This window comes from Biomphalaria glabrata, chromosome 7 (assembly GCF_947242115.1).
Source record: "Biomphalaria glabrata chromosome 7, xgBioGlab47.1, whole genome shotgun sequence".
NCBI classification, from domain to species: domain Eukaryota; kingdom Metazoa; phylum Mollusca; class Gastropoda; family Planorbidae; genus Biomphalaria; species Biomphalaria glabrata.
Genome location: NC_074717.1, coordinates 2,166,068 through 2,179,345, shown reverse-complemented (window position 1 = coordinate 2,179,345; position 13,278 = coordinate 2,166,068). Strand labels below are relative to the sequence as shown.

The window sequence follows — 13,278 nt, the reverse complement described above, 5'->3', positions numbered from 1 at the left end:
ATGACGCTCTCATTTCAATTCTGTACCTCCCGTGTCATGGCGTTCTCATTTCAATTCTGTACCTCCCGTGTCATGGCATTCTCATTTCATATCTGTACCTCCCGTGTCATGACGTTCTCATTTCAATTCTGTACCTCCCGTGTCATGACGCTCTCATTTCAATTCTGTACCTCCCGTCTCATGGCGTTCTCTTTTCAATTCGCTTCTGTACCTCCCGTGTCATGGCGTTCTCATTTCAATTCTGTACCTCCCGTGTCATGGCGTTCTCATTTCAATTCTGTACCTCCCGTCTCATGGCGTTCTCTTTTCAATTCGCTTCTGTACCTCCCGTGTCATGGCGTTCTCATTTCAATTCTGTACCTCCCGTGTCATGGCGTTCTCATTTCAATTCTGTACCTCCCGTCTCATGGCGTTCTCATTTCAATTCTGTAACTCCCGTGTCATGGCGTTCTCATTTCAATTCTGTACCTCCCGTGTCATGGCGTTCTCATTTCAATTCTGACCTCCCGTGTCATGACGTTCTCATTTCAATTCTGTACCTCCCGTGTCATGACGCTCTCATTTCAATTCTGTACCTCCCGTCTCATGGCGTTCTCATTTCAATTCTGTAACTCCCGTGTCATGGCGTTCTCATTTCAATTCTGTACCTCCCGTGTCATGACGCTCTCATTTCAATTATGTACCTCCCGTGTCATGGCGTTCTCATTTCAATTCTGTACCTCCCGTGTCATGACGTTCTCATTTCAATTCTGTACCTCCCGTGTCATGACGCTCTCATTTCAATTCTGTACCTCCCGTCTCATGGCGTTCTCATTTCAATTCTGTACCTCCCGTCTCATGGCGTTCTCATTTCAATTCTGTACCTCCCGTCTCATGGCGTTCTCATTTCAATTCTGTACCTCCCGTGTCATGGCGTGTCACTTCCAAGCCTTTTGTTCCTGTGTTTGTCACACATGGAAACACAAATAGTCCGTTTCAATTTAAAACTAACAAAAAAATAATTTAAAAATAGTTTGTTTTAAAAATCTTAAGCGTTGTTGTATCAATTAGTTTGGATCACTCATGTAGTTTAATCTGTGCGCTTTCAACTATTTTTACCGATTGTTTTTGTTTAGCCTGACTTCATGCCCTTGGCTTTCTCAATACTCTATGATTCTATCACTTGTCTGCACCAGTTGGAAACGGGTGGAGGAAGAAAGAACCGGATATCTGGGTGATCGCTTTGTAAATGCATTTATTTTTTTAAAATGTGAACGACCTGAATTCGATCTCGAGGGCTTTTAATGGTTATTTTTTTTTTATTGATTCTTGTCAGGTCAAAGAAATAATTGTGCACAATTTCAGCTTGATTTTGAGATTTGAGTGTTGCAGAAATAACGTGTGCAAACTTTTTTACCAGACAGACAGAGTGAGTTGATATAAGATTTGCAAAAATGTAAGTACTTCACCTGATGGAGCAAAGTGGGAAAATCACTGGGAATTAGTGTTAACAACCACTTTCTGTTAACAACCACTTAGTGTGAACAACCAATTTGTTTTAACAACCACTTATTTGAACAACCATTTAGTTGAACAACCACTTAGGGTGAACAACCACTTAGGGTGAACAACCATTTAGTTGAACAACCACTTAGTGTAAACAACCATTTAGTTGAACAACCACTTAGTGTGAACAACCATTTAGTTGAACAACCACTTAGTTGAACAACCACTTAGTGTGAACAACCATTTAGTGTGAACAACCAATTTGTTTTAACAACCACTTATTTGAACAACCATTTAGTTGAACAACCATTTAGTTGAACAACCACTTAGGGTGAACAACCATTTAGTTGAACAACCACTTATGGTGAACAACCACTTAGGGTGAACAACCATTTAGTTGAACAACCACTTAGTGTGAACAACCATTTAGTTGAACAACCACTTAGTGTGAACAACCATTTAGTTGAACAACCATTTAGTGTGAACAACCATTTAGTTGAACAACCATTTAGTGTGAACAACCATTTAGTTGAACAACCATTTAGTTGAACAACCACTTAGTGTGAACAACCACTTAGGGTGAACAACCATTTAGTTGAACAACCACTTATGGTGAACAACCACTTAGGGTGAACAACCATTTAGTTGAACAACCACTTAGTGTGAACAACCATTTAGTTGAACAACCACTTAGTGTGAACAACCATTTAGTTGAACAACCATTTAGTGTGAACAACCATTTAGTTGAACAACCACTTAGTTGAACAACCACTTAGTGTGAACAACCACTTAGTTGAACAACCATTTAGTTGAACAACCATTTAGTTGAACAACCACTTAGTGTGAACAACCATTTAGTTGAACAACCATTTAGTTGAACAACCACTTAGTGTGAACAACCATTTAGTTGAACAACCACTTAGTGTGAACAACCATTTAGTTGAACAACCACTTAGTGTGAACAACCATTTAGTTGAACAACCACTTAGTGTGAACAACCACTTAGTTGAACAACCACTTAGTGTGAACAACCATTTAGTTGAACAACCACTTAGTGTGAACAACCACTTAGTGTGAACAACCATTTAGTTGAACAACCACTTAGTGTGAACAACCATTTAGTTGAACAACCACTTAGTGTGAACAACCATTTAGTTGAACAATCATTTAGTTGAACAACCATTTAGTTGAACAACCACTTAGTTGAACAACCATTTAGTTGAACAACCACTTAGTGTGAACAACCACTTAGTGTGAACAACCATTTAGTTGAACAACCACTTAGTGTGAACAACCACTTAGTGTGAACAACCATTTAGTTGAACAACCATTTAGTTGAACAACCATTTAGTTGAACAACCACTTAGTGTGAACAACCATTTAGTTGAACAACCACTTAGTTGAACAACCACTTAGTGTGAACAACCACTTAGTGTGAACAACCATTTAGTTGAACAACCACTTAGTGTGAACAACCATTTAGTTGAACAACCACTTAGTGTGAACAACCACTTAGTGTGAACAACCATTTAGTTGAACAACCACTTAGTGTGAACAACCACTTAGTGTGAACAACCATTTAGTTGAACAACCACTTAGTGTGAATAACCATTTAGTTGAACAACCATTTAGTTGAACAACCACTTAGTGTGAACAACCATTTAGTTGAACAACCACTTAGTGTGAACAACTATTTAGTTGAATAACCATTTAGTTGAACAACCATTTAGTTGAACAACCACTTCGTGTGAATAACCATTTAGTTGAACAACCATTTAGTTGAACAACCACTTAGTGTGAACAACCACTTAGTGTGAACAACCATTTAGTTGAACAACCATTTAGTTGAACAACCACTTCGTGTGAATATCCAATTAGTGTGAACAACCATTTAGTTGAACAACCACTTAGTGTGAACAACCACTTAGTGTGAACAACCACTTAGTGTGAACAACCATTTAGTTGAACAACCACTTAGTGTGAACAACCACTTGAAAAACACATTGATTCATTTGACAAGTCTGTATTTTCTCTACAAACAACGTTGGTGAATGTTTAACGTTTCAAATATCTGCTGCTTCTAAACTGGACATTAGTTTCAGGCTTCACAATCTCATTTTCTCTCTCTGTGTGGTCCGGTCAGGTGCATAGGTCAGCAGACGGCAGTCTCTGGGGGAGTCTCTCCAACTGTCTCCACGTCTTGCCCATGGGGTTTGGCATTTGCTTTCCAATCGCGGCGCCATGTACTCCTGGGCTGTCGTCTCTCTGTCCTTGGTGGTTCCACCTGAGAACTTGTCCTGCTAAGGGGGTGGACTATCCATCGCCAGCATCCCTGAAGGAAGTTACACAATCGCTCTCAATCGTTTGGAATGCCGTTGCAGTTTCCATGCCAGACTTTGTTATGACTTCATTCAATGCGTTTCGTGTCCTGGACACATGGACACCACATGTAATAACTTGGTGACAGTATCAACTATTCCGCTCTAATGGACCTCATTCACCAATCGTAAACAAACAACATTTAGTCACGTGATCTTATTGATAAAACAATGGGGAAAAACTGTCACGTGACAACCATCATGAATTAAACATGAGATCATAAATTATACAGAAGAGATAGAGCGCCACGTGGCTAAATGTTGTTTGTTTACGGTTGGTGAATGAGGTCCATTTCTTAGTGTGTACATAGCTATCTGACTTTTGGACAAATTTTGTCTAGTAACTTTCTAATGGATTCAAACCTTCCTGTTATCGTGTTGTGTACTAACTAGGGAACCCTGTCTCCCGTGGCAAAGCATTTAGATAGACTGTTGTTATGGACTCTTACAGATATTTTGGGAAACATTCTAAATCGTTCAACCAATCAATAGCTCATCTCTAGAGATTGCTGTGTGAGATGTTTGCATCAGGAAAAGAAAGTTTTATGATATCGCTAACTTTTAACTGTTTTGTTTTGATACCCAGGATCCTGTTGTTGTTTTTTTATTGTCTTCATTTTTTTCTCTTCTCTCTTTCTTTGTCTATTTTTTTCTCTTTCTTGTTTTGTGTTGCTCTGGGGCTTATTTTAGCTCTGTCTTCTCTCCCTTTTCTGTATTCTCGCATGATTTATCTTTCCCTTTTTATATCTTTCTTTTCCTTTGTCTCTTTCTTTCTCTTTTTATTATACTGTCTCTCTCACTCTATCTTTCTTAGTGTCTCTCTCATAATGTCTCTCTTTCTCTCTCTTTTCTCCCCAATCTTTCCTTTCCTTCTACCTAACTCTGTTGTTAACCTTTAATCGTCTGATATCAACTTGAACTCTGTTATAGACACCATCAATGAACTCACTATTTCCTACCAACATGTCATAGAGATTTGTTGTTATCTTACTATGGAAACATGCGGTGTTCAAATCGAAAGAGTGTAATTAGCTCTATTTTCAGCTGAAACAATAGATTGGTTTCTCTACTCTCTTAGCGGTCCCGCGGAGAAGAGCCGTTTTGGTTAAACTCTACAGAAGTACATTACTTCTCTATATGTTTGTAGATTTTTTTAGAACAGCGCTTGTAGGAACTCTTTCTGTTTGTTTCTTGGATATTTGGACTTTCGAAAAGGAGTCTTCGTCCATTTCTACACATCCAATCGTCATGAAATTGTATACACAAGCCCATGATCATGATCGATGACAAACTCATGAATCAATAAACCAAATTCAACCGATTAGTTAATCAATTAGCCATACTTAATTAAGTTTGTTTAAATATAGAATACAAGCAAATACCCCCAGCATCTTAGGTGAGAAGAAGGTGCCCCACATTGGACAATCATTACCCACTGACAAGTGACAATGTCAGACGTGTGCACGAGGTGGGCCTGGTCACTTCACTGTCAGAACGTCCCGCCAATGACATGATGGGCTTCTGTCATTCTAATGGAATGTATAAACACTGAACAGAAATGTCTTACTTAGTCATCTCACCATTTAATTTGATGACAGGATATCAGGAGCAGTTTAAGGCGTATTGAGAAATAAAATGTTTTGATTACTGATTACTTGTACATGCTTTAATGATACTGATTATTTCGAAAGGAATCTATATTTTTCTTTTCTTTATAGAAAATCGAAGTAAGATGGCGTAGTATAATATTACTATGAAGATAGGAATGCCACAAGGTCGACTCCCACTAGATATTCTGTATGGTGATCTAATAGAAGGCAGGAGAGCCGCAGGTCACCCACTTTTAACATATACTGACAGATTCAAGGGAGGACATGCTTGGAATATGTAAATGCCGGTTAAGCTCCGTATTTACGATAGTGCGTCCACCAAGGGTCTTGCCTTCCACACACTCAAACACATACCATTTTTAAAACTAAAATATTCATATTAAATATTTTTTTAAAAAGTAAAGTTAAATTGCAAATGAAAGTACCGTATCTTATTTATATCTTTTATAATATAAAATACAAAATATAACATAACTAGTCGACCGGCGGCGTAGCATACGCCGCTATTTTGCAGGGCCGGCCTTAGGCGCCTGCAACCTATGCGACCGCAGTGGGCCCCGCACTTTCATAGGACCAGCACTTTCATAGGGCCAGCTCTAATTCAAGGTGTAGAAATTATTAAATTAAACCGTTTTATAACTAAAAAGAGATTTCCCGCGCAAACTGTCGATTTACCAGGAGCACCTTCATAGGACCCGCGCTTTCATAAGACCCGCGCGAATTCAAGGTGCATAAATTAATTAATTAAATTATTTTATAACTAAAACAGATTTCCCGCGCCCTCCTGTTGATTTACCAAGAGCTCCTGGAAATCTCCCGAAATCGCAGAGTATACGAAAAAGTTCTTAAAATATACGGAAATATATATACACGAAAATTGTCATTTTGGGTGTTATTCAATATGGAAAACGCCAATCTTACGCGCGACTTTATGCATCAGCCGTAATTGTGTAATCTGGTGAAAGAAGCTTCTCGCGCCTCAAACTAATCAAGAATTATTTGAGGTCAACAATTCTCAAAGATAGATTGAAACATTTGGTAATTCTTGCTATTGAGCGGGATCTATGTAGGAAACAGAATTATTATGATATACTGTATGACTTCGCTACACGCAAGGCTCGTAAAGTATTCCTGTACGTAGTAAAGAATGAATAAAATGCATAGACGAATTTATTTTCTAATACAAACTCTTAAATTTCACTTATTATCCGCTTTCCTACTCAAACTTGGCCCCGCGAAATCCGTTTCGCATAGGGCCCCACAATGGGTAAGTCCGGCCCTGCTATTTACATATATATATTAATATATATATATAGTAGATTACTTAGATTAGTTCCTAGTCCAAACCTCCCGCTGGACAAAGGGGGATGGGAGCGGGCAGAGTTTGATACATTTAAACGACAGTCCATTGCGCAGCCAGTCATCCGTAGTGTGAACACTACTCTTGTTTTCTCGTGGACTAAACGCAGAAATAAGAGAGTGATCTTTTACTCCTTACTACTCGTTTAAACTGTTGAGGGAAGAAGAGAAATATATATATAGGTATAAAAGAAAAAAAACGCTTTTAGGTAAGGGAGAGAAGCAGTGTGTAGAAAATACCATGTAACAAGCTAAGGGAGATAAGCCATGTGTAGAGAATTTGGTGATAAGAACTGAAAGAGAGCGCACTTTAATATAAGTGTTTTTTTGTTTGTTTGTTGTTGTTGTTTTTTTATTATTGTTTTGTTATATTTTTTTACTGACTGTGTTTTGTTTATATCTTCAGAACAAAGACTTGAACGAACTCAGACGCCACACATTCGGTAACTCCATTGACAGAGTCACGGTCAAGAGGCTGACCACGAGGGTATTTCAACCCTGTCGCTGTGACTCAATCTACGGAGAACTCGCTGCACAACAGGTAAGACGGGCGGCCCATCTCGCCCACTCACTTTCTCACGTAACCAAGGCTCCCCCGCTCTTGGTGATATAAAAAAAAAAAAAGTCACGTGACTAAATTCCCCATTACGCCTATATTTTCACCTCTCTGTTGACTGGTTTCCCTGACTGCTTGATGTGACTATTCCTTCTATTCTTTAGTCCCGTTACTTATTAATGGGAAAGGAGGGGTGAGGCTGATCAAACCTTTTTTGACTTTTTTTAGATTAGTTTGTCATTTTAGCTCTCGTGTTTGTGTTTGCAATGTTATCACAGCGCCTTGAGCCTACATTTTGTTTGTTAACAGCGCCTTGAGCCTACATTTTGTTTGTTGACAGCGCCTTGAGCCTACATTTTGTTTGTTAACAGCGCCTTGAGCCTACATTTTGTTTGTTAACAGCGCATTGAGCCGACATTTTGTTTGTTAACAGCCCCTTGAGCCAGTCACAGCTATATGACCCGGTACCCGCTGCATTATTAAGGGCAACTGAAATGTTTACATTTTTGTGGCCTAGGATCTACTAAGACATTGTGTGACTAGCTCAGTCATCTGCCATCTGTATTCTCCTCGTCAAATATCAACTTCACAAGTGGACAACTCCAGCCCCTTCCCCCCCCCCCCCCCCATCTGGATGGCTGCCTAGTCGTGTGGTATACGGGCTGCACTGTAGTACTTCTAAATGGCCCCGGGTTCAAACCCTGCCCGCTGCCATCCCCCGTCGTCCTGCGTGAGGCTAGAACTAGGAAGTAAATTATCTTCAACTTTGAAGGAACATCCGAAACATGGAAAACATTATTTTTTCCCCTCTCTTCCCAAGTCTCGACTCGATCTCTTTGGCGTGACAGCCATGCGCTCTACGTCTGCGCCACCAAGTATATAAACATCTCATCTCTATTAATTGCGGAAACTTGGAAGTGGCCTTAGAGACTACGCTCGATTCCTGCGTTTACCATTTCTTTCCCTAGAACTTTCAATACGACTTGACGTGATAGTGTGGTGGATAGAGGCATTGCGTTTGATATTCTTTGAAAACAGAGGTACAAATAGTGGATGTATGAAATAGTAAAGCAGTCTTCACACGCACTCACGCACACACACACAGGAAACCTGCACGCATTGACTCAGTGTTTAACATTAACACCTGTTGGAGGGTACGAAGGTAAGAGGACCTAACAAAGTCAAAGCACAGTTCGGGTAAATCCCAAGTCACACGAAATAGAGTCGGTTCACAACATAGCAGCTGACGTGAGTGTCACGTCTGCCAACTTTTATCCTATCACTCTGCGCATGTCTTTGAGTCTGTAAGTCTGTTTGCCTTTGGAACTAGCCTTCCGTTTCGAGGCGTCGTAGGTCGAGAGTCGTTTCGTACGGCGACAAAAGTTTATAGTTAATTCTCTCCAACAAGGCGCCAACGGCAAAGCTGCTGTTTTCTCTTGACGCGCTATTCCATCCGGTTACAGCTAAAGTGCATTGACGTCATCGAAACCCGTGTACCTAGCGCAAGGATTGGTTGTTGTTTTTTTTAGTTGCTAAGAATACTAAGCTTCCCAATGCGCTTCTCTCTTGTTAGGTTAGTCAATGACATGTGAAATTCAGCATGTGGGACAGTGAAGTTGATTGCTGTGTTGTTCTTTTCAAGACCTGGGTTTAAATCCAGAGTGAAGAAACAGAAGTCGCTTATTAAGTCATTGTGATATGACAGATAGTCGGTCGTTGGAGTGTAGCTCCTGATAGCTAGTAAAACTCAATTGATGCATGCTTATTATATTTTTTAAATGAAATAAATTTAAATAAATAAGAACAATTATTTTTTTTTAATAAAAGTGCAAGTCGGACTAGAGTTGCCCCAAGTAACTTTGGCGTCAAAAAAAAAGAGAAAAGGGGGGGGGGGGAAGAAGTAATTTTCCCTGCATTCACTAAATAGCAGGGCCGTACTCAACCATTGCGGGGCTGTATGCGTAACGGATTGCACGGGGCCTAGTTTGGGTAGGGATACGGATAATAATTGAAAATTAAGAGTTTGAATTAGAAAATAAATTCGCCTTTGCATTTTATTCATTCTTTACTACGTACCATGGGCGAAGCCGGGGGGTGATTCTTGATGTTCAACCCCCCACCCCCTAAAAAAAATTCCCTATTTAGTGACTGATTTTTTGCTTTGATTTTGTTTATTTTAGGTGAGATTTTAATATTAAACTCAGTTGCTTGCGTGTCGGCCTCCAATCAAAGAGGCCTGAGCCCTTAAATATGAATTTAAGTTGAGCAGCTTTTTTTAAAAATGTTTTTTGAAAGCCAGCACGGAAACCGTATCCCAGATACCCCTTCCACCCCCCCCCCCCCACCCCCACCCCCACACTCGCCTACTGGTCAAAGACAAGTTATAGGACTGTAGCGCGTTGAGCATACTAAAAGCATACTAAAAGCTTTAAGTTGCGCTTAATTAACAAAACTGGTAAATATATTCATAATCGCACTGATTTATGATTGTTAGACTAGATCTATTCAACATTAATTGCGAGATTGAGTGAAAATATTTGATGCAGTTACACTTCATATAGGCTTTTGTTGTAAGTATTTTATTTTTATTTTTATTGTCTAGTTGCTAGATTCAGTAAATGTCTGCAGACTTCGCATATTTACTGTCCCTGGGTCAAGTTCAAGTTCATAGGACACACTCGCACGCACACACAAAATATGAAAGTCCTTGTTTCCCAAGAAAAGGAATGCTTGTATGATATATCGAGCTGATCTTGCCCATAAAACATTTATGAAGAAGTTTTGAATTTCCTTAAAACTGGATTTTTTTATATTTTTTTTTTAAACGGGAGACAACTGTCCACAAAGATCTTTTGTAAGAACTCGCTGAAAGTCTAAAGAAAGTTTTGTTCATTTTATGTTGGGAGATAAATATTTATTCAAGATGTATTTACAGACGCGATAAAACTTTGACTCTGTGACCTATTCAGATGCTGGAGGGTTTGGTTCCGAATAATTGCAAGCGTCTATCAGAAACTATGGCTCCAGGGAAACACAAAACACTTCACTTGATAATTAAAATGAATGCAAGTGAGATACATATAGAAGACACAAAAGAAGTCACTATGTCTGTCTATCTGCAAAAACGATTAAACATGTTTTATTTCTCCCATATATTCAACAAATCTATATTTATATTATGGCATTGTTTCTCAAACTGTGGTCCACGGACTCCCTGGGATCCCCGAGACGACCGAAGGGGTCTGCAGAAAGATGAAGATATTATACATCTCAAACAACCGCTACGCTAAAAACCAGTTTATCCAATCTGATGACTTAAATAATAATCAACCAGCCACTCAATACTGTCTGTCTGTCTGTTACGAAGTATTCTATGGCGACCTAAACCAAAGATTTGAAAACATTCTTCACGTGAATATTTCCGACAGGGTATTGAGCCCTTTTGCGCTTGGGCAAACTTAGATTCCGATCACAGGTGAAGCTATACTACTGCAGGAGCAGCTTATTGAAATATTCACAATCGAGGAACTGAAACCAATGTGTAAACAAGGAGACCACAAATTCTCTTTACAAAACCATATTTACCGATTTATTTTCTGCATTAGGGTGTCATTGTAAAAAAGTTGTTGACTGCTTTCCAGTCCGAAATGTGTTGAGTCAGGCCTAAATACACTTATACAATCTCGTCAACCTCATCCACGTCATTCTTTCTTTGTCTTGTTTTGTTTTTTAGAGGCCCCCGAAAGAGGAAAAGAAGCTATTAGTTTTGTGTGGATTGTCGGTCCGTCCGTCCGTCCCGTTTAGATCTCGTAAATTGGAAAAGAAATGTGAAAATCCGATATCATAATATTTTAGATCATTTAAAGCTCTGATGCAACGGCTACTTTTTTTTTTCTCTGAAAGCGAAAAATGTTTGAGAACCTCTGTATTGTAGAGTATAGTACAACTTCGATGAGAGAGGCTGAAGCTAGGTTTTGCTAATTGTATTTAGTATATTTTAATGTGTCTGCTAAGAGTGAATAAAAAATTGTGTTACTAGGTCCTCTCAAAATAGTAGGCCTACCATTGTTTGCCTGCGTTCAACCTAGAAACCAAAAAAAAAAAAAAAAAAAACTATTTTACGTCATAGGCCTGAGGTCAGAAAGTGATTAGTCTCCCAGCATGCATGGTTTAGTCATTGTAGTCATTAGATTAGTTAGTAGTAAGCCAGAGGCTATATTTAGATTTGAAGTTGTGGAGCAATCAGGATGTGTGTGTGTGTGTGTGTTTGTAGTTCTTTCCTCCGAAGTTTAGCAAAATGTTATCTCGATTATATTCCCCTTTTCTTTGAACTTTGTGTCTCTACGAATATAACATTGGTGTGTCTCTATGAAAATAACATTCTGTGTCTCTACGAATATAACATTATGTTTCTCTACGAATATAAAATTATGTGTCTCTACGAATATAACATCTTGTGTCTCTACGAATATAACATTGTGTGTCTCTACGAATATAATTTTGTGTGTCTCTACGAATATAACTTGTGTGTCTCTACGAATATAACATTGTGTGTCTCTACGAATATAACATTGTGTGTCTCTACGAATATAACACTGGGTGTCACTACGAATATAACATTGTGTGTCTCTACGAATATAACATTGGTGTGTCTCTACGAATATAACATTGGTGTGTCTCTACGAATATAACATTGGTGTGTCTCTACGAATATAACATTGGTGTGTCTCTACGAATATAACATCGTGTGTCTCTACGAATATAACATTTGTGTGTCTCTACAAATATAACATTATGTGTCTATAGGAATATAACATTGTATGTCCACTCACCATATCAGGCTGAGAACCGATGAGTTGCAGCATCTTATTTGAATCCACTTATTTTGACATTTGACAGTCGTGTCTATTTATTTTGAATAAGTTAAAAAAATGTTAATGTGGAATAAAACGTCCTCAAGAAATATGATTTAAATGTCAATTAGTCTTTAAGAAATGACCGAGCCAGCTCAGAAAGGTTATTGTTAAGATTTTCAATTGAACTCTCTCGGAATACTGTTATTGTTAATTTAGTTTCTTGTTGTTTTTCAACTTACAACTTCAATACTTTAGGATGATTTTTTTTTAAATACGAATAGTGGTCATAAAAATTAATTTAATAATTTGATATTTGATATATTATTTGTTTTTTTGTGATCAAACTATACTGCGAGAAAGATTATTCCCGCCAGTTTGACACGTGACCAGTATGGTGCTTCCCGGTCAAGGTCGACGGACGACAGCACATGGAAACGAGGCTCAAAGACAACTAGGGGCGATCAGTCCACCCGTCAAGATTGTTTTTTGTTTTGGAAACTTGTTAAAATAAAACAGCCAAGAAGGCAACCAAAGCATCTACATTCGGAATTTTTTTAAATACATTTGATTCTAATCGAATAAAAATTCAAGTTTTTATTTGATTCGTATTCGATGTTTTCTATACTGTGTCTTGGGGTCTGGTGGTCCTTTTTTTTATTTCTATCGTCTGCGAGTGGCCTCACGCGATCCTAATGACTTTCTTTCCTAACAATGAATCTTGAATCTAGATAGTTCATCATTTTATAGTAGAAAGCCTAATATGTTTTTTTTTAAAAAGCTGCTTCTCCTAACTAAGAGTTATTTCTCTTTACGGCCGCGGCGGGACGCGCACATGTCTAAGTCACGTGACATTGTGCGGAAGTGACGAACACGTATCCCAAGAGTCTTTAGAAATTTCAAATCATTTATTGTAGATAGTACCCTAGGTCAAGACTGCAGTATGTCTGTCAGGACAATAGTAACCAATAACTTTTTGTTGAATTTAGCAAGGGCGGAGTATGTCTAGGAATTGTGGCCTTAATAGGTCATCGGTC

The 13,278-nt window shown here is 38.6% G+C and overlaps 1 protein-coding gene across 1 annotated transcript in view; it reads left to right on the top strand.

Moving 5' to 3' along the window:
• LOC106063047 (ATP-dependent DNA helicase Q4-like) overlaps window positions 1-13,278 on the top strand; it is a 402,519-nt gene that overhangs the window by 350,093 nt on the left and 39,148 nt on the right. The window contains exon 17 of the mRNA XM_056034885.1: window positions 7,239-7,373. Within this exon, the coding sequence (XP_055890860.1) occupies window positions 7,239-7,373 (135 nt within the window). The remainder of the gene's footprint in view (window positions 1-7,238; window positions 7,374-13,278) is intronic.